This window comes from Anolis carolinensis, chromosome 1, assembly GCF_035594765.1.
Source record: "Anolis carolinensis isolate JA03-04 chromosome 1, rAnoCar3.1.pri, whole genome shotgun sequence".
Taxonomy (NCBI): domain Eukaryota; kingdom Metazoa; phylum Chordata; class Lepidosauria; order Squamata; family Dactyloidae; genus Anolis; species Anolis carolinensis.
This window is the reverse complement of record NC_085841.1, coordinates 280878400-280905482: the sequence shown is the minus strand read 5'-3', so window position 1 is coordinate 280905482 and position 27083 is coordinate 280878400. Positions and strand designations below refer to the sequence as shown.

Genomic DNA, 27083 nt, shown 5'->3' with positions numbered 1-27083 from the left:
TTTTTGAAATGACTGATTTTTGCTATCAAATTTGTTTTTCCAGTTTACATTAATTATTTTTTAAATATATATTCCACAGAAAAAAGAAAGGAACATTTTAAGAATTGGAATTCAGAGCCTTGGATCAGTACTGTGGGGTGATGATATTTGTTGTACTGAAAATCCACAAAGTATTAATAGACTCACCAAATTTCTGTACGCTCTCCGTGGTCTCCTCAGAACATCTTTGTCTGCTTGCATGATCACAGTTCCAGCTCATCTCATCCAGGTAGGTGTCGCTCAGTTGCTATAAATAATTTCTGGGGGTATACAAAAATAGTTAATATAGTTAATTATCAGAATTCACCACAGCGGTGCTACTGGATGTTGCTGTGTGGATGTTTCTTTTCCCATAACTGATTCTGCATTACTGAAATACTGGATTTCTTTCAACATTTCCTATTAAACAATGATAATTAATAATATAATGGAGCCAAGTAAGTGTGACTGGGATTCCATCTTTGCAGTAGGACTTTCCTAGATTTTTATAATTCTACTAAAAGTGTACCAAAACCAGTGTAAAACAGGTACATATGCATTAAAACTATGACCATGTCCTTCCCATTTTAGTTTTCCATCAAAATTTGCTTTTGAAGTTCACTATATACATTTTTTATTTATTGTAAGCCGCATGTAACTAAAGAAGTATATAAATTTAATCTACTTCCACTAACACAGTAATGCATTTCAGGGATCTAACAACGTGTGCATTTATAAGTGCCAGTTCAGTTAAAAACAGGCAGGGTAATCACAGAAAGTTAATAGGTTCTTATTCCATGTCTAAAAATGGGTGCAATGTGAGGGAACATGTTAAGGAATTAAAAGTACACACATGTCCCCTTAATTCTGACCAGCCCCTATTTCTGCATCGTGCATATTGCTCATGCTGTGGTTATATGTAATTTGCATTTTACGTGAAGACAGTGGAAGAGTGGAAAGTAAGCTGCGCAGACATTCCCTGCAATGGCCCCTTGTGAGGCCTGTGCGAACAGTTAGCCCTCTGTATCCACAGATTTTGTATTAACCATTAACCATTAATTTTTTAAAAAACCCAGAAAGCAAACTTTTGCCATTTTATATAAGAGACACTATTTTATTATACCTTTGTGTGTAATGAGACTTGAACTTCCATGAATTTTGTTAAAAACAAGGGGTCCTGGAACCAAAGCCAGAAGGCCCACTATACTTGAGGCTTTGATCATAGAAAAGCTGGGCAACACAAGGTTATTAAGACTAAAACTATAGGCTAGAGTCAGCTAATTCAAACTTCTAGTTTTTACTTTATAATTTCACATTTTGAATTTCAGTATTGGTATTGATGGATATATTGAAGTGTACACGTATTTTAAGCTTGAGAATTTCTAAATAGTAATGTTCTATTTTACTAGTGGAACCCCTTGGTTGTGTTTATTTATTTAATATAATATTTGCCCCGGTTGCGGAAACATAACCATTTCCAGAAATGATCAGATATCAAGCATTCTCTCCCTGTTCAGCAATGACTCGGTTGAGCAATAACTTAACAGGCTGCTTAAACTGCAGAGCAAACTCTCATTAAGAGGAGCAAAGCGGCTGAGGTTTCCCTGTATCCTACATTACTCTGTTCCCAGAACCCTGCTGTGTAGTTGTTCAAGTCTCCACGAAGCCTGTTAAAGAGCCCCCAGAGCATGTGTCCAGCCCTCCACGTTAATAGTTAATTGGCAAGGATGGCAAGATGAGAGGACAGCCGAACATGTGGTCTCTCCCTCTCAAGTACAGGGCAGACTTTTGAGTTCGAAGAACAGCAGCTGCTCACATTCTCACTACTCACAACTCTGTTGTTGGGATTTGTGAGTGGATTAAAAAAATGGAAGGAAAAGGGCCTTTGTTTAAAAGACAAACATGTTTTCACTTTTCCACTTCATGTAAAATAGACAGAATGGTTGTTCTTTATGTCTTTTAATGCAGTTCTATAAACATCATGGGATTATTATTATTATTATTATTATTATTATTATGTTTATTTATACCCCATTTTATCTCTCCTCAAGGAAACTCAAAGCAGCTTACATTAAAAGTATTACGACATAATTTAAAATATACAAATATGCAAACATTAAAACAAAATTAAACATAACATGCCCTCAACTTTTAGGAAAACCCCTCACAATACAGATTTTTAAAAATGTTTTAAAAAGAGAATATTTCAAGCTACACACTGTCAAACAGGAGCTAAAACAACCAAAGATACATATAATGCATTTTTCCATACAAACTGAGTGCTACACAATTGGCTTGTGCGCGGATCCATTTTAGCCATTTTCCTTTGGCCAATCTGGCTTCTTCAGCTTGGTTGGATGGCTGTAACGGAAAGAGCCCAGCTGGCATGGCTTCCTGTCCATAGTAGAACCATGTAGCAGCCGATCACTGTTTCTTCTCCCCTTTTCGGGAGCACCCGGCACACAAAGAGGCTTCCGCTACGTGCTCCCCCTCGCACTGGGTTCCCTGTGAGCCCTGCTTGTTGGGCCAATTGGAGTAGAAGAAGACCATGATGTGTCTTACGCAAGCTGTGTCTATTTAATGGGGCGACCGCCTCCATTGCTCTCAGTTGCGTACTCATGCTTTAATCTACTTGCCTTGCAGCTTCTTGGCTTGGCTTCTTGGCCTCACTGTTGAATCTTTTTTATTTTTCTTTATTTTCTTGATTTTTTATTTAGTGGGACTAACTGGGACAGGTAGGTGGGGTGTGTGCATGTGTTTGGGGGCTTGGGAGAAAGAAAGAGCATCTCTTTCTTTTTGCTCTTGTGGTGTGCTTTCCTTTAGAAATAATTAGCCTTTGAGAGCCTCGAGTCACCCTTTAGCTTCTTTTTTTTCTCATCTCCTCTACTTCAGAAAATACTTTTAAAAGATTATGATTATTATTGAAACAAAAAGAAAATCATCACTCTCAGAAAACAACTGCCTAGTTACCTACCACATTCCTTTGCAAAATAGTTTTCTCTTTATATATCTCTCTGTGCTGCTCGTTTCTGCCTTCTGAATTTTCTAGTAAAAATATTATAATAAGTATTGGCTGACTATTACCACTAGTCAATAGTACATTTAGTTGGGCTTCAATCTGTGGAGAAACTTTGCCAGAATACATTGTCTTCCCTCCTCTCCTTCAGAAAATACATCTAAAATATAATAATAATAATAATAATAATAATAATAATAATAACAACAACAACAACAACAACAACAACAACAACAACAACCAGTGCAGGTGGTCCCGGTGGTGATCGGCACACTGGGTGCTGTGCCGAAAGATCTCAGCCGGCATTTGGAAACAATAGGCATTGACAAAATTACAATCTGCCAACTGCAAAAGGCCACCCTGCTGGGATCTGCATGCATCATCCGAAAATACATCACACAGTCCTAAACACTTGGGAAGTGTTCGACTTGTGATTTTGTGATACGAAATCCAGCATATCTATCTTGTTTGCTGTGTCATAATAAAATAATAATAATAATAATAATAATAATAATAATAATTCCAGCAAAAACAAAGAAAATCCTCATTCTCAGAAAACTACCTAGTTATCTACATACTTATAATTTCATTCCTTTGCAAACAAGTTCTCTCTGTTTATATTTCTCTCTGTGCCCTAAAAATAAAAGAAATTCCTAAAAATCAGGGGATGGCCCAAACATTATGAAACTTGGTGGGCTAACAGTGGTAAATGTGTCCTCTAAGTGTGGTCATTTTCATCCTAATAGCCCTAAAAATTTATTTATTTACAGCATTTATATTCCGCCCTTCTCACCCCGAAGGGGACTCAGGGCGGATCACATTACACATATAGGCAAACATTCAATGCCTTTTAACATAGAACAAATACAAGACAAACATAGGCTCCGAGCGGGCCTCGAACTCATGACCTCCTGGTCAGAGTGATTCATTGCAGTTAATTGCAGCTGGCTTGCTCTCCCTCCTGCGCCACAGCCCGGGCCCGGCTGTGACAGGAAGGTGGGCCTGGAAAGCCTGCCATTGCTGCCTATGGGCTGGATCTAGCCATATTATGGCAAGATCCAGCTACAGTCTGAAAATGGACATCTGGCTACGCACCCATTTTCAGGAGGCACACAAAAACTGACATGGCGCTACCGGTATCTGGCCAACAGAAACGGATCAAGTTTCAGCTGACAGTTTTCCAGTCCCATGTTCTCAATTCATCATTTCTGGTCTATGTTGACAGAGAAATCAACAAATCATAGCAGTGGGCTTTTGTAAGAGACCTATTTTGTTGCACTCTTTACTTTTTAACTTTTTTTTGTCTATTGTGCCTTTTAATAGTAAATTGATAGGCTTAGATCTGGAGGTTGTCCAAATGGAAGCTGCTTGTGGGAAAATACCAAAAAAGCATCTCCTGAAAGTTAGGGATCATTAGAGCAGATATATCATGTGGCCCAGGAATCAGCAATGAGAAGTGACCAAAACCGGATTAAACCCTCTAATGAGTCCTTCCTTCTTTACAATTGCTTCTCTAATTTTCTTCCTCTCCCTGGTGCATCCAGAACTTGGAAAGGTTACTTTTCTCCACCTAAGAAATACCTAAGACATCAAAGCACAAAGTTGTGGGGTAGGGAGGAAATTCCAGCTGTGTATGGATGGCAAACTATAGACCCAGCTATATTCTTTTTTTAAAATGTGTAACAGCAAATACTGTTTGGAAATAAATTTATTACAGAACACCCTATAATATGTAATTTCACAAGTTAAGCACTTTTGAAAGCAAGGAAATACAGTGGTGATGTTGATAATTTGCCTAATTTATTGTAGAGTGAAGCTGTTTCATAATGGAATGGAGTTATTGGTCAGCAAATATCATGGGAAATTGTTTAATGAAAAGTCGGTATTAATAAGCTTTCTTGGATTCCTCAAGGACCTAGTGAGGCAGTGTTTGGTGTGGTGTTTTCATTATTTCATTTGATGTTTAAAAATGTAGAAGGTGAATTATTAATAACTGCTACTTTGAATTCACTGAAGCAAGTGCATGTTACATTGTGTTTTTCAGTAGAACCAAAAGCCCCAGAAACAGACCTATTCACATCTATAGACTTTTGTGTTCATGATATGCATTACTGTATCTAAAGTCTATTTCGAATAAACTTGAATGCTTCAGAATTTACCTCTTGATGTGTGATTATCAGATAGGACAGGCTTTATATATCTGTTAATTTCTTTGTGTTAACTTTTTCTCTTCAGTTTGCCTAAATTTACTTTCCGGGCCCAATTCAAGGTGCAGGTTATTACCTACAAAGCCCTAAATGGTTTGGGACCCACCTACCTTAGAGACCGCATCTCCCCCTATGAACCCGCACCTTCTCTTCGCTCGTCGGGGGAGGCCCTTCTCTCGCTCCCACCACCCTCGCAGTCTCGGTTGGTGGGGACGAGAGAGAGGGCCTTCTCCGTCGTGGCCCCCCGGCTTTGGAATTCGCTCCCCAGGGAGATCAGGCAGGCCCCTACCCTCCTCTCATTCCGGAAGAGCTTAAAAACCTGGCTCTTCCAAAAGGCCTTTGACATTTAATCGTTGTTAGATTGACCTGTCTGCCCATTCTATAATTGCCCCATTCCTGATGTTTTTACCATTATTACACCGCACTTTGCTCGGGATCTATGAATTTAGTCCCCTGATTTTAATATTGCATGATTTATGCTTTTTAATGATTGTTTTTATTGATGTTGATGTTTTTATCGGGTTAATTGTGTCATGGCTTTGCGACTGGGTTTTTTTATTGTTGTATTGGGCATGGCCCCATGTGAGCCACCCCGAGTCCCTTCGGGGAGATGGGGCGGGGTATAAAAATGAAGTTATTATTATTATAAATACCTTAAAGGCATCAGATATGTCAGAACTTGGACTATGTGGAAGTAGCCCTGGTTTGTACCTTGATGGGTGACTGCCAACAAATACCAGGTGTTGTAAGCAATATTTCGGAGGACGGAATTCACAAACCAACTTGAGTATTTCTCACTAAGATAACTCTTATGAAATTCATGGGATCACCAAAAGTGGACAGGCAATGTGAAGGCACATATATACAGTCTTTATTTTTAGAGATTAAGAAACTCTATAGAACTAAAGTAACAATGTTCTGACTTTAAAATGAGTGAATACTATTTAAGGTAGCATAGACCAAGATATTTCACCATGAAGTTTCCATTTGTTGTTGTTCTGTGCCTTCATATTGTTTCCAACTCATAGCGACCATAAGGTGAACCTATCACAGGGTTTTCTTAGCAAGATTTATTCAGAGGGGATTTACCTCTGCCTTTCTCTGGAGATAAGAGAATGCCAAGATCAGCCAGTGGGTTTTCATGGCTGAGTAGGAATTCAAACTCTGGTCCCTAGAGTCATCATCCAAAGTCAGAAGCAACTTAAATGCACACAATATCAAACCAGAGAGCATTAGTGCCTCATGAAACTACAACTCTCTGCATTCTCTGGGATAGAACTATAGCAATTAAAGTGGGATCAGTCAACATTCATTCTGCATAGTGGATATGCCCCAAGTCCATTGAAAATCATTTTCTCAAAATATGTTGTCTACCATAAACCATGTGCTTGAATAGAATGCTTTTTCCTGATATTAGTTAATTTTCCAGATTGTTATTTGTGAGCTTGACTGTGGGAAACCAGTATACATATTATCACTCATGACAGAAATGAAGAAGGATAGAGAATCTTGCAGGCTTCTCGCAGTCTCTTAACCACACCTAAGATATTCCCTCACAGTTATATCTGCAGATGTCTACAGGTACATAGTTTTATGTAGACACAAACAATATTACTTTGAAGTAATATAACTATATCTTGACATGGATGTGAAAGTGCAGTAGGCGGGAGGTATCACCCAACATCAGCTGTTAGACACTTTTATGTTGCTCCTCCCACTCATAGATGGATCCTTGTGCCTGAATTTGGTAAAGGCCTTTAGTTTCTAGCATCCTTTGAGCCCCATCTCATGCTGTTCCAAGAGGACAGACAAGGGGAACACAAGAGACTGTGGGGAAGGTGAGAGAATGAGCCTACCTATTGGTTGACCTCTGAATACAGTTTAACTGTGTTGAAACACATTTCTCTGCCTCCTTACTTAAAAAGTGACAAGAAATTATCATCTGTAACTGATGAATACATTGGAAGGAATACTTCCAAGTATTATTTCCAGTAGCTTGGATAGTTTTATTTTTTTATCTGTATTTAACTCTAGCAAAAATTTCAACTAGAGTAGTGTGCTCATTATGTTCTACCCCTGTTTTAAACAGGATGTTCACAAATCAGAAAGGATTTGAAGGAAATACACAACTTTTGAAGTGGAATTAAAAATTAGGAAAGACTGAAAATAATAATGAATTTTGATTTTAGAAAATGATTAAGAGTGCTGGAGTTAAGAGACAGTGCTAAGATACTTCAAAGATATTCAGAAAGAGGTGGGGAAATTGTTGTTCATCCTGCCACTATAGATAGTTTTTTTCAAAAAGAAATAATTTAACCACACAATAATATGATAAAAATATACACTTATGTATTAAAAAAACAATTTTTTTCTTCAATAGCAGACTATTGTGTCAAGTCTAAATATTATCTTTTGAGGTCTTTCTAGTGCAAATATTTTCAGTTCCATTTAGGGCACAGAAGAATTACAATAGATGGTGTATTTAGTAGTTTCCCAATTGTATGATCTTGGGATTAATAAGTAATAAGTAATAAAACAAGTTATAAAACAAGTTCTGACACGAGGTGCAAAGAAATAAGAGACTTATTTTGCTTAAGCATTCTGCTCAAGACATAGGCACATTGATTGAAAAAGATGGCCTGTCACATAATAATAATACTTTATTTTTATTTTTCTATCCCGCCACCATCTCCCTGGAGGGACTCGGGGCGGCTAAAATGGGGGCACAGCCCAAAACAGAGACAAAGTATAAACAGTTAAAACATATGGCAAAAATTAAGAACAAAGATACAACAGTCAAATAAAAAGATTGATTAAAAACATTGCATATAATAAGACATAAATAACCAAGCAAATGAAGTAATAATACAGACATCAACCACTATGGGTAAGTGGGGTGGGGTCAGGCCTAAGAAGATACATGATTTCAAGACCTTTTAATAAAGTGTATGGACAGTGACAGAGCATCGGCTGGAATAATGTGGGATAGGATAAATAGGAAGGGAAACAAAGTGCTAGAAGGCAAAGTGTTAGAGATAAGGGTCTATCATATTGGAGGCTGTTCAAACGCACATTGAAAGAGCCATGTCTTCAGCTGCTTGATGGAGGCAGAAAGGGTTGGGGCCAATCTAATCTCCCTAGAGAGGGAATTCCAAAGCCACCACAGAGAAGGCCCTCTCCGTCGTTCCAGCAAGCCGAGCCTGCAATAGTGAAGGGAACGAGAGGAGAGCCTCCCCTGAGGATCAAAGAGGTCGTGCAGGCTCATAGGGGGAAAGGCGGTCGCAAAGGTAGATGGGTCCCAAGTCATTCAGGGCTTTGTAGGTGAGTACCTGCACCTTGAATCGGGGCTGGAAAATGACCGGCAACCGATGGAGCTCCTTGAACAGGGGGTTGACCGCTCCCTGTAAGTTGCTCCAGTTAACAGTCTGGCTGCCAATCATTGGACTAATTGAAGTTTCCGGGCCATCTTCAAGGGCATCCCCACGTAGAGTGCATTGCAATAATCCAACCTGGAGGTAACTAAGGCATGGACCACCATAGCCAAGTCAGACTTCATGAGGCCCTCCCAGCCACCGCTGACACCTGAGCATCAGGCGGACCCCCAAACTGCGGACCTGTGCCTTCAGGGGGAGTGCGACCCCATCGAGCACAGGTTGCCACCCTATGCCCCGATCGGTGAAGCGACTGACCTGGAGGACCTCTGTCTTGTCAGGATTAATCCTCATCCAGCCCAGCACAGCGGCCAGACACTGGTCCAGAATCCGAGGTGCTTCCTTGGAATTTGGTGGAAAAGAGTAGTAGAGTTGAGTGTCATCTGTGTAGAGATGGCACCCAACTCCAAAACTCCGGATGACCTCTCCCAGTGGTTTCATGTAGATATTAAAAAGCATGGGGGACAAAATAGAACCTTGCGGGACCACACAGGTCAATGGCCAGGGGTCCGAGCAGGTGTCCCCCAGCTTCACCAACTGAGAACAGCCTTCCAGGAAGGACTGGAGCCACTGCAAAGCAGTCCCAGAAGGAGCCATCTCAGAAGGATGCTATGGTTGATGGTATCGAAAGCCGCTGAGATGTCCAAGAGAACCATCAGAGTCACACTCCCCCTGTCCAGTTCCCTGCGGAGGTCATCCACCAAGGCGACCAAAGCTGTCTCGGTACTGTGCCCAGACTTGAAACCAGACTGTGACTGGTCAAGGAAGTTGGTGTCCTCTAGGAATCCCTGGAGCTGGGAGGCGACCACCCGCTCTAGCACCTTGCCCAAAAACAGGAGGTTAGAAATTGGTCTGTAGTTACCCAAGACCGAAGAGTCAAGGGAGGTCTTTTTCAATATTGGTCTCACAATAGCTTGTTTAAGGCTTATAGAGAATTTCCCTTGAACCAAAGAGATGTTTCCGATAGCCACAAACGAATCAACCAACCCGCCACAGTATGATGAGTACTCATCTGTTTGGGCATATGGAGTATTTTGGCTGAGCTAGGTAGTTAATATAATGTTTAGTGAACAGGCATGGATGAGACTTACTAGGGCAAATGTGGAGGCCTACTTGGACAATGATGAAAAGGGAAATGAAAGTCTAGTAAGACAGCAATTAAGAATTGACTATCTGTTTTCAGAAAACGAAAACAAAGTTAGCACATACATTATTTAAATGATTTGCAAATAAGGTGATAACCTATAAAAATGATGGTATAATGATTCCTGCTTCTTTCTGTATTCAAACCAATTTAATACCATTAATATATAATCCCACTTTCTACAATTTCTACTTTCTACTTGCTTTGTAAACTGTATGGAATATTTGCTTTTTTCTGAATAACTGCTTATTTTTGTATTTTAGATATATTCTATTAATTACTCGATAATTGCAATATAAAGGAATGCTGCATCTTTAATGATGTTTTTGTGCCCTGTGTAGTTAAGCTTTAATGCTGAAAGGAGGGGAAATTAAATTAGCCTTGTAACCTCTTTCTGTTCCAGACTGATGATGGAAAATAAAAGCTCTTAGCCACAAAATGTAACACTTAGAATTAATATTTAATTAGACCAGCAAATTGTACACTGTGGCTGAAAGCTTCCAAAGAGTTGTTAGTGCCACAATTGACCTACAAGTTTAATAATAACTCACTTCTTGAAGCAAGTGCCAGTTCAGCATAGTGGAGCCACTGTAAGAAAGTCCTGAGAGATTAAAATCAGCAAACCAAATGGCAGGCATGGATTCCTGGGATGGAGCCTTCTGGAAAGCTGGGAGATGGAGTAGCTTTTCAGCCAGGTTTCAGATGAGAACAGTGGGTGGGGAAAAATCTGATCCCTCCTGTTTGGGGGACCTTTTCTTTTGAGTCCAAAGCATGTAACAGACATTTGTTAAGTGATTTTAATGAGTCATATTAATGTTTGTGTGAAAAAATAAGAAATACCGTAAGAGTCTTTCTGACAACTTCAAAATCTGTACTCCCTTTTATCTCTGCATGTTTTGTGTTGATACAGTTCATAATTCAGATATGTTTGTACAGTATAGACATCAAAAGCTGGTTTTTAACATTTGCACATTGTAGTTTTGATTTCTGGTGCTTATAAACTATATATAAATGTATTACATTATTTTTAAATGATATTTTTAAAAATATCACTTATATTAACATGTTCAAAGTGATTAGATGCAGTGCTTCAGCAGTTTCCATTGTTAAACATTATTCTAGTAAAAATAGGGCACCATGAGTTCAAAAATGTGAAAACACACAGCAACAGACCAAAGAAGGAACACTCTAAATTATTTATTGACTGCCTCATATATAATTAAAGAAAAACTAGTCATTAGTTAAAAATTAAAGCAGAAGAGGGCTTTGCCAGCAGAGGGAGCAGTCATGTCTTTTGTGTGAATCCCATAATTTTCCCACCTATTTCATCTTTTTTTCCCAGCCAGTCTCCCATCTGGACTGAGCTTTGCCAGCCTGTTCCTAATGACAGGCTATAATTTTATACTCAATAAAGGATTAATGCAAACCGATTTTAAAATCTGGTATCTTTAATCTATCATGTGATCACAGACATCAGATGGATGCTCTGTTTGATTTTTGCTTCTTGGTGACTCAGTATGCAGGAAAGCATGTGCTTGATTAGTCAGTTCTCTCTTTTAAGGAAACAGGAGGGATACACAGATTTACATATAGATAACATTTCTTAAACTTGAAGTAACACAAAACTGTACTGTGTTTTTAACAGGAATTTAGATGTTGCCTCAAATATGTAGTCTATATTTAGAACACATGACAAAATACAATTATAACTGGTTAAACATTCTTTGGAGAGTAGCTTGGTGTTATGATTTGATGATATGGAGATTAGGGCTCAAATTCCCTCTCAGTCATGGAAATCCACTGGATGACTTGGGCAAGTCATACCATCTCAGCCTCAGAGGAAAAGAAAGGTAACCCCCTTTGAACAAATCTTCCAAGAAAAACCATGATAGGTTCATGTTAGTGTTGTCAAAAGTTGGAGATGGCTTGAAGGTACAAAACAGAAACAACAACAAAATTCTTTACTTTCCTCATACCAAGGTTGTTCAGAATAAGCCTGATAGAATAGACTGGTGGTTGGAATCATGCCTTTGCAGGACCTAAACTCCCAAAATTCCTAATCAGTACAGCCAATGGCAAGGAAAACAGGAGTTATAGTTCAATAGCACTTTAGGGGGAAGATGTCAGATTATTCCCTACCCCACCCCACCCCTGAACAGACAGTACAGGGCTAGATTAACAAATAATTTGACCTGTTGCAAGGCAGCTAAAACAGTTTACTACAACTACAATTACTTACTGACAGGTCTCAGTTAACAAAGCTGCTGACAGTGAAGTTCTTTTAACAAGTAATTTATGTTGGTTCCCCTTTCCTTCTCCTTTGTCAAACTAAATATTTTTAGTAGTATTACACTCAGCAGTGCCAGTAAACAATGCCATAAAGCCTTAACTGAGAACATTGGGATACTATTTCAGCTGATCCTACTGCAGATATGTGTACCTGCCTACAACAGGCAACATAATCAGCAGAATCCGTTGCAAGAGTTCACACGGTCTCAAGAAGGATCAAAGTGTTTTTGTCTATTTAGGCAAAGTCCACTTGACCTGGTTGTTTCAGAAAATATTGAACTGCTGTTCTTTTTTTGTGGAGTAGAAACCTATCCCTGTTCTTTTCATGTCATTTCTGTCTCTGGCACCATATTTTCTGTTCAAGGGAGTAATACCCTGGAGCACATCTACTTCTTTAAGTGAGTTATATGTATAGATTACCATTCTTGTTCACAGTCTATCCTGAGTGATAGATTGTCATCATAAATTTCATTTATATCCCACCTTTCCCCAATATGGGATTCTATACATATAATTTTAAACCATTTAAAATTCATTATAAGGTAAAAGACACAGTAACCCACTAAATGCCCACCAAAGCCAACTGCTAAAAGTCAGACAGAATAGGGAGATTCTTACTTGCTGGTAGAAGGAGAGCAAGGAGGGAGTTCCAAAGACTAGGAGCAGCTACCAAGAAAGCCCTCCCTTGTTCCTGCTAAACTAATGGAAAAAAACTAAATTAATGAAGTAGAGCATTTTTTTTATCTTAGAACTCAAATATGTTAATAAAGAGAGAAATGGACCACATAGGTGAGCACATCCTGTGAAATACTTTGTGTTCTAAGGATGCAAAGCCTGTGGATATAGAGTACCAGCTATATATCCCCCAGTTTCCTTTTCTCCTAAACTAAACATCTCAAATGTTGCAACTTTCCCAAATAAGATAATTGATTTTTTATTGTTTTGATTGCCCCTTTTAACTCCTTTTCTTGTTATACAGTATTGTTTGGGGGATTTGTTTATTTGTTTAGCTAATATTCCATCTTTCGCCCAATATGGAATCCAGTGTGCTTACATGAAAGTTTTGAAAAATCACTAAATTTACTAAAGCAATGCAGTGGACTCTTGGTATCCCACTGTAGTTTGCTTTCAACATCTCCTTTAGACATCAAAATCTGTGGATGTCCAAGGCCAATTATATATAATGGTATAGTAAAATGGTATCCCTTATATAAAATGGCTAACAAATGCCAGAGAGAACCAGAGAATCTATGAAATGGCAGAAGGATACAGCAGGGCATGACTACATGTCAACATAGTGCTTGACATATAGCAAAATCAAGATTTGATTTTAGAATATTTTTCGAGCAATGGTTGATTTTATCTGTGGACAACTATATGTAGTTCCTCTGTTTTTAATTGCTGTTAATTCCGTTTTGATTTATCACTGACTGTATGTGAGGGAAATCACCAGGGCACTATACGTATAATCAACAGTCCCACTCAGGTCCTGCAAACTCAGACAGTTGCTTCTTTAATTTAATTAATCTGTTTATAAAGTCATTTTTTCTTTTCCTTCTGCTCAGGATCATTGATATATATATGAAGCTAGATTTCCCCCTCAATCGGTGTATTGTTTACAATTGATTGGTTTTTGCCATTTTATTGGTAATTCCCTAAAACTGGAGATATAATTTCATATTTTTCAACCTCAGCAGATTTTGAGAGCACATTGGAGGAATCAGGGGTCTCCATCTTGTCCATAGAAATCCATCATTGGTTTTCATCTTGTTTATAGAAAGTTGGTTTAGTATTGTATCCATTGTTTCCAGTTGATGGACAATGTGTCCCTACCCAAGTTATGAGCACCTCTCCAGAAGCCATTCAACATCAATTTCACTCTGTTCATTTTCCTGACTATCTGTTTTGTTGAATAATTTTCTGGGCATTTGCAAATTTTACCTTTTATGTCATGACCTATTAATTTACCTAGTCTAAATTAGGTTAATTGATGTCACCCCTTACTATAGCATCATAACTATACCACTAGAACACTACAGACTTATAACACTTAACATCTTTACTGCTGCCTCCTTGATTTCTTTGATTTTCTATCTCATGAACATTCTGATTGTTTGAGTCAAGGGCAGTAATGTGTCCCCAATACTAAATTATCTAGAATTTTCATCCATCATGATTCTGTACATGTGTCTACTGCTTTTGAGATTTCTAGAATGTTTGACTTTCAGATACAAGAAAGTTATCCTCCACTTAGTACACTCATTTGAGTCTTCCATTCGTTTTGGGAAGCATGGAGTCGATGGGCCACATAAGACCTGGGGATTGTCCTGTGTAGCTCGCCCCCCCCCCCATACACACACACACACACACATACTAATACTTCTGAACCTCCTCCAGAAAAAAGTCAGTGGGGAGGAGCCTTGGACAAAAATTGTGGGAGAAAAGCTGAAAACAAGCAGAACCAATCTTCTAGAAATGAAAGCGCACTGATGTATTGTGGGAGATAAAGTTGCCCTGCTGAATGTCAGTATAAGCTAACCTTTTTATAGAGCTTTATCCATTGGTTCACATCAGTTCACCTGTTTCTTTTATTCCCACTATATCTGTAGACTCCTTTAGAAGAAAGCACTCCATCTCTTCCATCTTGGCTCAGATGCTTTTAGTTTTAGCAAATAAATTACAATATATATTTTCCTCTTCAGATGTCTTTGACAGGTGTGTTTTCCCCATGGCCAGCTGTCATGTTGTGTTGACTTTACCACCAGAATCAGTTTAAAATGACTTTGTTGATATAAAGCTTTAGGAGTCTGTTTTCATTTTGGTTAGAGCCTATGCCTTTTGTCCAGCTTTTTCTCTCATCCTAAAGTGTTCCCCAGTGCCTTAAGAAATCCAAATTACTGTTCTCAACACTACCTTCTTATTCATGTATTGAAACCACTCAACACTTCTAGTCTAGGTGGCCTTGTACATTGACTATGTAACATTTTGAAGAAAATCATCTAGAAGGTCCTCCTTAATAATAATAATAATAATAATAATAATAATAATAACAACAACAACAACAACAACAACAACAACAACTTTATTCTTATACCCCACCCCATCTCCCCGAAGGGACTTGGGGCAGCTTACATGGGTCCATGCCCAGAAATAACAGTATAAAATCAGAGCAAAAACAACAGAGCAAATCAACCAAGAATAAAACATCAACATCGATAAAAACAGTCATAAAAAGTCAACATACAACATAAAATGTTAAAATCATGAGTTGAATCCAAAGATCTGGGCCAAGGTGCAAAAAATGTCGAAGTCATCAGGGAGGGGTAATTACCCAGCTGGCGTAGTCATTAAAGTGCTAAGTGTAATACTGAGAAGGCATACCTGAAGGTCTATTGCTAAATAGGCAAACAGGTCGTTCCTACAAGGATCCATCATCAAAGGCCTTCTGGAAGAGCCAGGTTTTCAGGCTCCTCCGAAAGGAGCGGAGGGTGGGGGCCTGCCTGATCTCCCTGGGGAGCGAGTTCCAAAGCCGGGGGGCCACGACGGAGAAGGCCCTCTCTCTCATCCCCACCAACCGCGATTGCGAGGGTGGTGGAAGCGAGAGGAGGGCCTCCCCCGACGAGCGAAGAGATCGTGCGGGTTCATAGGGGGAAATGCGGTCTCGAAGGTAGGTGGGTCCCAAACCGTTTAGGGCTTTGTAGGTAATGACCTGCACCTTGAATTGGGCTCGGAAAATAAACAGCAGCTAGTGGAGCTCTTTAAACAGAGGCGTAGAACGCGCCCTGTAGTTTGCTCCAGTTAGAAACCTGACTGCCGAGCATTGTACAAATTATAATTTCCAGGCCGTCTCCAAAGGCAGCCCCACGTAGAGCGCATTGCAATAATCCAGTCTAGAGGTAACTAAGGCATGGACCACCATGGTCAGATCTGACTTCTCGAGGTATGGTCGCAGCTGGCGCACAAGTTTTAATTGTGCAAAGGCCCTCCTGGCCACGGCCGACACCTGGGCCTCAAGTGTCAGCCCCGAATCCAGGAGGACCCCCAAGCTGCGGGCCTGCGCCTTCAGGGGGAGTGCGACCCCGTCAAGCACAGGTTGCCAATACCCCGATCAGACGTACAACTGACCTGGAGGACCTCTGTCTTGTCAGGATTAAGTCTCAGCTTGTTCGCCCTCATCCAGGCCAACACAGCGGCCAGACACTGGTCCAGTATCCGAGGGGCTTCCTTGGATTTAGGTGTGAAAGAGTAGTAGAGTTGGGTGTTATCCGCGTAGAGATGGCACCGCACTCCAAAACTCCGGATGACCTCACCCAGCGGTTTCATGTAGATATTTAAAAGCATGGGGGACAAAATAGAGCCTTGTGGGACCCCACAGGTCAAAGGCCAGGGGTCCGAGTAGGAGTCCCCCAGCTTCACCATCTGAGAACAACCCTCCAGGAAGGACTGGAGCCACTGCAAAACAGTACCCCCAAGGCCCATCCCGGAGAGCCATCCCAGAAGGATACCATGGTCGATGGTATCGAAAGCCGCTGAGAAAAATATAATGTGATGATTTAGAATAGAGAGTAAGACAATTAATACAAAATACCGAGTTAGGTGGTTTAAAATGAAACAATAAAGCAGAGACACTAGAAAAAAGGTGTCCGAAGGACTACAACATGGTTTAGAATAAACTAAGAATTTCACTAGATACTGTGCAAAGATGGAAGTCAATGCTACTTTTAATTGGTGTGGTGGTTGGTTTTTCCCGTGTTTATTTTAAGTTTATCTATTATTACTCTGTTAGTATTTCAATTCCCCAACTCCCCCTCACTGTCTCGGGCTTATGTATTTTCGTTTTATTGGTGTACTTTTTTCCCTTTTGTTTTCTTTTCTTTTCTTTTTTTTTTCTCTTTTCCCTTTTTCTGTCTTTCTTTTTTTACTTTGATTGTGAAAAACTTCAATAAAAATTATTAAAAAAAAAAAAAAGAAAGCCGCTGAGATGTCCAAGAGAACCAACAGGGTCACACTCTCACTGTCCAGCTCTCTGCGGAGGTCATCCACCAAGGCGACCAAAGCCGTCTCGGTACTGTAGCCAGGTCTGAAGCCAGACTGCGATTGGTCCAGAAAATCCGTATCTTCCAAGAATCCCTGGAGCTGAGAAGCAACCACCCGCTCCAAGACCTTGCCCAAAAATGGAAGGTTAGAGATTGGTCTGTAGTTACTAAGGTTGGTCGAATCCAAGGAGGCCTTCTTCAAGACAGGCCTCACTACAGCTTGTTTTAGGCAAGATGGAAATTTACCCTGCCCCAAAGAGGCATTGATTATTCTCACAAACCAATCAACTAACCCTCCACTGGCCTGTTTTAAGAGCCAGGATGGGCAAGGGTCAAGGGCACAGGTGGTCGCCCTCAACGCTCCAAGAGTCTTGTCCACATCATCAGGCTGCAGAAGCTGAAACGAATCCCACAAGCTCGAACGGACAGATGCCTCCTTATTAACAAGTTCCCCAGCATATCTAAGGACAATATGATTACATTTCCATGTCATTGGTGCCAACATGCCCCATGACAATTACCCCCTACTGCCTGTATCTGCCACCCCACTTAGTCTATACACTAATTGCAGATCCATTTCTCTGTGCTTTTAGTGATGAAACAGCTTAGTATTATGAGCCCTTCACTCCTGGAGGGACAAAGGGCAATAAAAACAGATAAGGAAGTCCAACACCATTAACAACAGAAAAGTAACTTCCATTGAAATCCAGGCTGCCAATTTATTACCTTTTATTGCCTTTGTCACTGACCTCCACAAAGCCAAGAAGGGGAGTGACCTTTACCTGCATTGTTATCCTTTGAGACCATCTTAACAGACAAAAGAAATAATATCTGAGACAAAATGTGACTCAAATATTCTCACTTTTCTTCTCCTGTATGGTTTTAAAATCTTTGCCGAATGAAAAATCCAGTGAATCTTTGAAGGTTCTGCATGATGTATTTTCTAAATTTTGGTTAGCTAATAACGGTATTGCTCTTTCGTGGATTTGGGGTTTTATTAAATTTTGCTTCATTGCCAACCCATGAATATGTTTCCTTATGAGCTTTTTTGTATTTCTAAAGTAATGGAAGTATTTAAGCAATTTTAGGGTCACATTTTTAATCATGAATAAGATGATGATGATGATGATGATGATGATGATGATGATGATGATGATGATGATGATGATGATATGTTTATTTATACCTCAATTTTTCTCTCCACAGGGAGACTCAAGCCAGCTTACATTAAAAGCATTTCAATACAATTTAAAATCTACAAATATACAAACATTTAAACATAATTAAATATCAATGTATTAGTAATTTTACTAATAAAACTCCCAATCAGTGTATTTGTATAATTCTTATGAATCAAATCAGAACAGAACCAAATGATGTCTCATTAATATTATGTCATCTTTATTCATCATCTGTACTGTTACAGTACAGTCATCGTTTATCAATCAAAATATTGATAAAATACTCCAAGATATCCAAACAGTTTCAAACATGGTAAAACCATCTTCACTAAAATCTAAATTGACACCCTAGTGATGATAATTGAGCTCCAAAAAAACTGGTGATAAGTCAAATTTTAACATGGTGGAAAAATGGGAACCACATCGGTGCCAATGGTGCTCCCCTCATGCCGTGCAGTTCTCTCTCTCTTTCTATCTATGTGTTTGAAGGGAAATTGCAGAAGCATTGAATTAATGTCTGAAATCAGTGGTAACTGTCAAATCTGTAGGTTAATGGAGTCAAAAAAAGAAAGATGCTCCTAATCAGTAAAAGCACCAAGGAGGAAGTAGAATTGTTGCCATTTTAAAACAGGATTTTACTTACCCTCTTTGACTCACTTTTGTTCCTAGATCTATAAATTGCTTTTGCTCAAATTAGAGTTTTACCAACTGCACACATGTTTTAGTGGCCTATAGTTTGGATTGGTGTAATGAACTGGGGGCAGATGTTCTACTGCAAAAGGCGTCTGCAACCATAGGCCTCTATAGATTACCCCGTCTCTCCCCCACCCCATATTATGTAGCTTCCCAGCCATTTGGATTCTAAGAAAGGTTTTCATTCATCCATTCTGCCACTAGTCCCAAAAGGTGTTGTCTCCACTTTTCATGTTATCCAGATATCCCTGTCCTCATTTTTCTGAACAATGTCACAAGTGTAATATTTGCCCTTGAAATGTCTTAACTGCAAATGTTCACACTGTACCTTCCCACCATTGCTCTAGTAATGAGCTAGTACTGTATGTTGCTTCTGCTGTGTCATTAATGCCACTCGCACTCTGTGATTCTTTAATTGCTTGGCGGCATAAGAGGCATGGAATGCCATTTTTCATTCTTTTTGTTTCCAGAAAGAAGCTAGTTTTTGTTCAGTTTGTTGTCTGATATTATAAGTTTGCCTTTTACCCCTTCTCCTTAATGAGAAAAGGAGAACTATATAAAACATTATAGAAGTGTATTTCACGGCTGGAATTGCTGTGGTGTTGTGTGGTTTCTGGGCTGTATTACAGAAGTGATTACTACTTTCAGAGCACTATGCTCATGATGAAGCATAATGGTGTCATGCCTTTTGTCAAAAGGGGCTGGGAAACTAGTCAGGACTGAGAATAGATGGAGCCCATACATGGCAATTCTGGAGAAAAGTCTGTTTCAGTCTGCAGGGGACCTGGGACTGATAAATGGGTTGACTTCCAAGTTAATATTTGTTTGCAGGGGGTTGTTTATTTATTTGTATATTTATTTCATTTGAATAACACCTCAATCCTAACCTTAGCATGCAACCAAAGTCATACTAAAGCAGTTTAAAAACAAGAACCCAAAAGTCTTAGAATGGCTCAGTCAAACCACAAACCTAAATATGATTAAGAATCTGTTCCAGAACTTGAGAGCTGCTGTCACCAATAATTCCCATCCAACCTGACAGACCTGGAGTGATTTTGCCATAACAATGGGCAAAAATGCCAGGATCTGAATGTGCAAAGTTGATGATAGAGCCTTACCCAAGAAGACTCAAAGCTGTGATTGCTGGGAAAGGTGCTTCTACCAAGTATTGATTCAGGAGGTGAATACTTACGCAAATGACAAGTGTTGGTTGGGTTTTGTTTCTTTAGCTTTTGTGCCACAATACAAATATTTTGCACTTTCACAGCATTAAGTACCTTGTATGCATCAAGTGGAAACAGTGTTCATAAAATCTAGTTCAGTTCCTGGTTGTAATACAAGAAAAAATTGGAAAGTCAAAGTAGTTTATATAAATGAATATCTCTACAAGCCACTGGTATTTGTTGGACATTAGAGACTGAGAGTAAGTAAGCAACTGGGGTGTTTTAGTGGGTTTGATGGCTGAGTGGGGATTTCAACTTGGATTTCCCCCCTTTGCTTATACTGCCCTAAAATAATATTCTCATCCAGTGGTTCTCATATATTGTCAGATTGTTAAAAATTGTGGTTCATGATATGTTGGGCTATAAATCCCAGCATGCATGGTTTGGGTCATGGAGTGTGGGAATGATCTTCCAGTGATAAATATCTGAGGGCCCAAAATTGAGAATCAGCAAATAACACAAAGTGACACTTTTACTGATCAAATGTATCTCACCATAGTGAGGCAAGATTTTTAATTCCCAATTTTTTAAAAATTTCCTGACAAGTTAACCCGTAGCAAAAGATAGAGATATAAGGACATCATATTGAAGCTAAAAGGCTTATTAAGGTGATCAATTGAAATATTCACACCTGCCTCAGACAAGAGTTCTTTTTCCCACCCTGAACATTCCACAGATATATAAACCCTACTTGACTAGTTTCCAACATACCTCACAACCTCTGAGAATGCCTGCTATAGATGCAGGCGAAACGTCAGGAAAGAATGCTTCTGGAGCATGGCCATACAGCCCAAAAAACTCAAAGCAACCCAATGTTTCTAGCCATGAAAGCCTTTGACAACACAATATTGAGTAAGATAAAATTGTTTCCAGTAAAATCAGATCACTTTTAGTTGGTGATCAACTTGACATTGGGCAACAATTTTCAGCTAATATATTGAACATTGCACATTGAAGACTTTACTTTCAAAGCTTAAAGTGGTGTGACTAAGTTGTTTAAATTGCTGATGAATAATTCTGCACTATGACTGGCATACAGAAACTCTTGAACTTGAATAATTTTAAATGTTGTCTCAATTTTGACTAGGCATTAATATACTGAACAATTTAAGTAGAATTACAGGATGCATACATTTTTGTTAGAAAGTATGAGTGGACAGGCATTTAATCTCTGTCCCCTAAATGGTTGGTCTGATTTCAGCATGTAGAAGGAAGAGGAAGGATGTGCCTGAATTCAATCTACCCCTCCCCCCAAGATTCTTCTTGTTGTTGTTTTTTCATTCAGTCGCTTCCAACTCTTCGTGACCTCCTGGACCAGCCCACGGCAGAGCTCCCTGTTGGCTGTAGCCATCTCCAGCTCCTTCAAGGTTAAGCCAGTCATTTCAAGGATACCATCCATCCATCTTGTCCTTGGTCAGCCCCTCTTCCTTTTTCCTTCCATTTTCCCCAGCATCATCTCCTCCAAGCTTTCCTGTCTTCTCATTATATGGCCAAAGTAATTCATCTTTGCCTCTAATATCATTCCCTCCAGTGAACAGTCGGGCATTATTTCCTGAAGTGTGGACTGGTTGGATCTTCTTGCAGTCCAAGGTACTCTCAGAATTTTCCTCCAACACCTCAGTTCAAAAGCGTCTCTCTTCCTTCGCTCAGCCTTCCTTATGGTCCAGCTCTCGCATCCATAGGTCAATATTTTTAAAGTGTTTTCTTGAGTTAACATTTCACTGATAGCCGTCCTGAGATTAGAGACAATAAATCAATGCTATAAATAGAATTTTAAAAACAGATATTGTGCCCTTCAAATTGTATTTTAATTAGATGATAAAATGTCACAGTCATTTGATCAGGGCATATGCAGTTCCTTAACAGATTGCTAGACACCTTTTGATAGTTACTAGGTATTGATGACCTATTTTTTCCTCAATTTGTCACTGATAACACAAAGTCCTACTCTTTAAACCTTAATTATCTTTTTCAGCATGTAGGTTATGTATTTTGTTTCTATGTTTTACAGAATAAAGCAATTATGGAACGTGTTATAAACTTGTCTGATACAGTAGTTGGCCTTGAATCATTTATTGGCTCTGAGAGAGAAACCAATCCATTATACAAGGATTACCATGGTAAGTTTCATCCTTAGCAATGCAAAAGTTGGCCCTAAGTGCTTCTAGGGCACTTAGCAGTTTACCCTCCAATTGGAATATCTGCCACAAAGTAGCATTTGATTTCATTTTGGAATATGCCTCTTAAATAGTTCACCTTGCTAACTAATCTTGATTTAGACAATTTTTCACTAAAGTGCATTAAGGCTGTAAAGGAAACATGGCAACTCCTTGCATGTTGTCAAGCCCTATTACCAAGGCATGGCTCAATCAGATGTACATCTCAACCGGCAGGCTTTGGGGAATTCACATGCGGAAGAGGCTTGGCAATCGTCTGACCACTGAGCTGAAGTTGTCATTAAATCAATAGTTTTGATCTGCCGAGTTCTAAATAGAGAACATGAAGAACAGTTATATATTTCCATAAAGAGACAGCTAAATGATACAGCACAAATAGAGAAGTTTCTTTCTATAATTACTAATGAATTTGCTTGGGTTTAATTAAGCCAAAGGGTTTTTTTTTTGTTTCTGTTGCTCAAAATCAAGAGGGTAATCTTTGCAAGAATGCAAGTATAGAGAACACTTTTGCTGCAGAAAGTTATTTCACTCGACTGTATTGGTGCCTTGCCATCAAGTGTGCTTGGTTTCTTTTGTACAGTTTTTTGTGGGAGCTCTTCGCAAACAATTTCAGAGAGCTGATAAAGTTGGTTACAGTGCAATCCTATGCATATTTTCTGAGAAGTAAGCCATTCTGAGTACAGTGATACTTACTCTTAGGTAAGTGTACCCTGGATGGCAGTGTTAAGAGAATATGCTTTGAATGGTAAATAGCTGATCTACAATGTACTTTGAATGTGCATAAATTACCACTGTTATTATTGTACATTACTGTAGTTCCATGGAAACCTCCATGCAAAGACTGAACTTCTTGTTTGAACTGGCTGTAAGTGATTTAAGAATATGGAAATACCATTTCACATAAGATGAGAAGATGCAGCATAGCTATTATAGTAGAATTTTATTCACAACAGCCTGATTAAGACTGCAGTTTGTTCTATAAAGCAGTAATCGTTTGAACTGATTTTTGTACGTTTAAGTTATAAAAGTATAAAAAAAACTGCTAGAATGCAGTCCTTTTTCACTTTCATGGGCTCATATAACATTGTTTTAGTCAAATATGGTACTGTAAATTTATGCCTTATTTCAGATAGTTGAGACAATATCCATTTGTCCTAATATGTCTGTTTTGTTCATGTTTCCATTTGAAAATTAAGTTGCTATTTTCTCTAACAAATGATGCTGCCTTTTGTGTGTAGACATTCTTCCACTGTTCTAAATCTTGTTTTCAAACTTGCAAAGTTTAAGATTTAAGAAAGGGATTTGCCTTTCTGTGTAGCTCACTTAAAAGACAATAGCACTGCATGTTAAAATATTGCATGCTATTTGCATACAATATTGTATGAAATTTGCATTACTAGTTTGTCATTTCAAACAGTATGGTATGACCTCCCTAATTTTTCAGTAGAAAATAAGGCCTTTCCTTACAGATTTTTACACCAAAACTGTTTTATCAAACACTCACACACTACCCCTCTCCCCTGACACCATTATACCATATTGCTGAAGGCCTTTTTCCATTTCCTGCATTCATTTGTAGTTGACTGCACTGGCTACCGATGCACTATTTATTAGTAAACTGAGCATGAATATAGTCTTCTTTTAAAAACTTAAATGTAACCAATATGATGTTTAATACGATATATCTGATTGGTAATTATTATTAAATAGTTACAGCTCAAATACATTCAACTGCATTCGCTAAATAGATAGTCAATGGAATAAACTTTAAAAGTTATTAAAAGCTGTCCACAGATTTGTCCAAATTATCTTGGTTAAATAGGGACATTTGAAGTATATGAAAACATCGACCAAAATGGTTTAATCATGTGTTCTCACAACCCAAATATACTGTGATTCTTAAGAAACACTAATTGCAAAATGTGTTCTGCCTAACCAGTTTGCTGAAAAGAATTACTTTTGAGAGCAAAAGCTGCAGAATAAATTTCAAAGAAAGCTCTAATTGAATATGTAGCAGCTTTATTCATATACAAATTGCTCCTTTGAATTGTCACTGTAACATTGAACAAGATTTGTGGCCCCAAACTTATTAAAGTTAGTCATAACTTAGTTCCATTTAAAATAATAAAGCAGGCTAGTAATTACTAATTTCAGTGGGTTTCAATGGGAGTTAGTCACTATAATGTTTATTATTTAAGATTGTTGAAATGACATTTAAACTGAGATTTACAAAAATATAATTATGATATTACGTAATTTAAGAAAATTCAAATACTGATTTTTTTCATGTGATTTCGCTCATATTTAATCTTAATAGTGATTTTATTTAACTGTGCTGCCTTCCTAAAAACCACAGCTTTCTGTAACTTTGTCTTTGAAGAGGGATCATCTTTAAAATGAATGAAAGAAATGCCCTAGGAACAGCCCAGTCTTTTCACTTTCATTTATTACACTTAAAACTAATGTAAAGTGGATATATAAGCTTTGCTTCTGATGTCTTTTACAATATTTCTCATTTTCTATTGTGTAAAATGACCCTTCGGTTATTCAGAAACTATATTAAGCTGCACAGAAACCATCCAGCGTCCTTGTCAAAAGAAATCAGCTTGAGATTCGACTGACAGAATGCAGAGCTTGCAGTGTGCCTAGTATTGTTATAAAATTCCAGCAAGCTCAATGAACATCTTGCATGCAGAAGATCATTTGTGCTGTGTTTATGTAGTGATTAAAATTCATCCAGCAGCATTTTTGTGCCATTTTTTATTCCTACAAGAGTTTTTTAAAAAAATAATTATTAAAGTGCAAAACCAAATACTTTTCATTACAGCTCCACTGGTTATCAGTAACCCATGAGCCTTGCTTTGCTGGCTGCTTACTGGTGCATTTAATAAAATAAAGATCACTCAGTGGTGCCGTGGGCAGCATGCAAGGTGATAGCCATATTTGCTTACTGTAAATACAAGAGAAAATCACACACAAACCGGCTGTAGTTTTGACAAGTATTAAGATCCCTCTTTACATTTCTACCTCTGTACTGAAGTGCAATTAGTTTTCCTCACACAAGGATTTCTGTTTATCTTATTCTGCTTGATTACTTGAGTATAATCGCACCATTTGCTTCATTGCTCCTGGTCGTAAGCTCCAGTTTAGAAAGGGGAGGATGAGTATGTGTAAATATACTGAATTCTGCTGTAAGACATTAATTTACGCATCTGGATATCAGCATTTTCTTATTTCTTTTCCTCCATGCCTTTTCATTTTCACAAGGGTTGATTCACATACACCGGATTCCTCAACTTAATAGCTTGATATGTGATGTGCCAGACACGAAGGACCTTGCCTTTAGACTGAAAAGAAAGCTCTTCGTTATCGAGGTAAGAATTTTTATATATACAATACTATATAAGAGATGTAATTTTGACTTAGGTTTGTGCATATTAATTTAACTGTCATGTTTTAATATGACTTTCAAGCTTGGAACGTTTTACAAAATATGCTTTTAATCTTAAAAAATTAGAAGTCTATCTTTGCATTACCAGATTTCCCTTCCCAAAAAAAAGAACCATTTTAAAATGAACTAATAAAAATAGGTCACAACTTTCAATAACAAAGCATGGCACACACATTTCTAAATGTGTTGGAAGAATGTTTAATTAAATGTTAATGATTTGCTTGTACTTGTGTTAGTGAGTAGGACCGTTTCTACATGTTACTACCCCAGTGGAATATCCTGCCTAAAATTGAATGTGGCATGAGGAACAAATGTCCTTATCAGTATTTAGAAGTCATTTCCATGGCAGTATTAGAATCACCTTTTGCTCTTGTGTGTTGTTTTAAATGTAATATCATTTACACTAGTGACTGTAAGAAACATTTCTACCAAATACAAACTTTTTCTTCCTGACTGTGTGATTCCACATAGAAAGCAATACTATAAATATTTTGTTGTAGTCTTGCTAAGGAGCAAATAAACATGGAGCAATTTAAGTTGGTGTACTTATTAACCAAATAGATGCTGAAGAGAGAAAAAGAGATGGCTTTCGAAATGATGGGACAGTCACCAGTACAGTCTCTGCTGCTTCTGCTTTTAAACAAAGACATAAACCGCCAAGTAGCCCTGACAAATCATTTAGTTTAATCCCTTTTCAGATGAAAAGCTGTTAAGCAGGCCACTTGTCTTAACTGCTTGAAACCATAAAAGGAAGAATTGCCACCAATATATTAGCATATTTTTTACTTCATCACCAAATGATGGTCAATGTGGCTTGGCACTGCTTTGGTGTTTGGGATTTCACCCTTAAGTGACCACTTTGGCCCTTATTTGACCCTCTGCCCTCTTTAGCTGGCCACTTGATAAGGTAACTTAAGATTCCTCTTTTTTTCTCTCCCTCCCTCCATCTTTCGCACTGTCTCCTCACAATTGAAAGTTGCACTAACCTATAAATTGTTGAAAGGAACTTATCAAGTGACAAATTAAAGTGCCCTCCTCCTAATAATGGTCATCAGTGTCCTTAATTATCTACTTCTATAGACAGTAGTTAATAGTTAATCAAGAAGCCAGTTTTCCTGCAAACTGTGGGGTCATCCCCACATGAGCACTTGAAGATTCTCAACTAGAGAGATGCTCCCTTTAAAAACCACTTAAAGCCAAATGCATGATGAAGAGTG

The 27083-nt window shown here is 38.5% G+C and overlaps 1 protein-coding gene across 3 annotated transcripts in view; it reads left to right on the top strand.

The window, feature by feature from the left end:
• The window catches only part of elp4 (elongator acetyltransferase complex subunit 4), a 250688-nt gene that overhangs the window by 97078 nt on the left and 126527 nt on the right, over positions 1–27083 (top strand). For 2 of the 3 annotated variants that reach the window (XM_003214707.4, XM_062980074.1), the window contains exons 7-9: positions 80–268; positions 22250–22358; positions 25683–25789. In XM_003214707.4, coding sequence (XP_003214755.1) covers positions 80–268; positions 22250–22358; positions 25683–25789 — 405 coding nt within the window. Of the gene's footprint in view, positions 1–79; positions 269–22249; positions 22359–22995; positions 23115–25682; positions 25790–27083 lie in introns of all 3 variants that reach the window. The other variant, XR_505895.3, reaches the window with a different exon arrangement.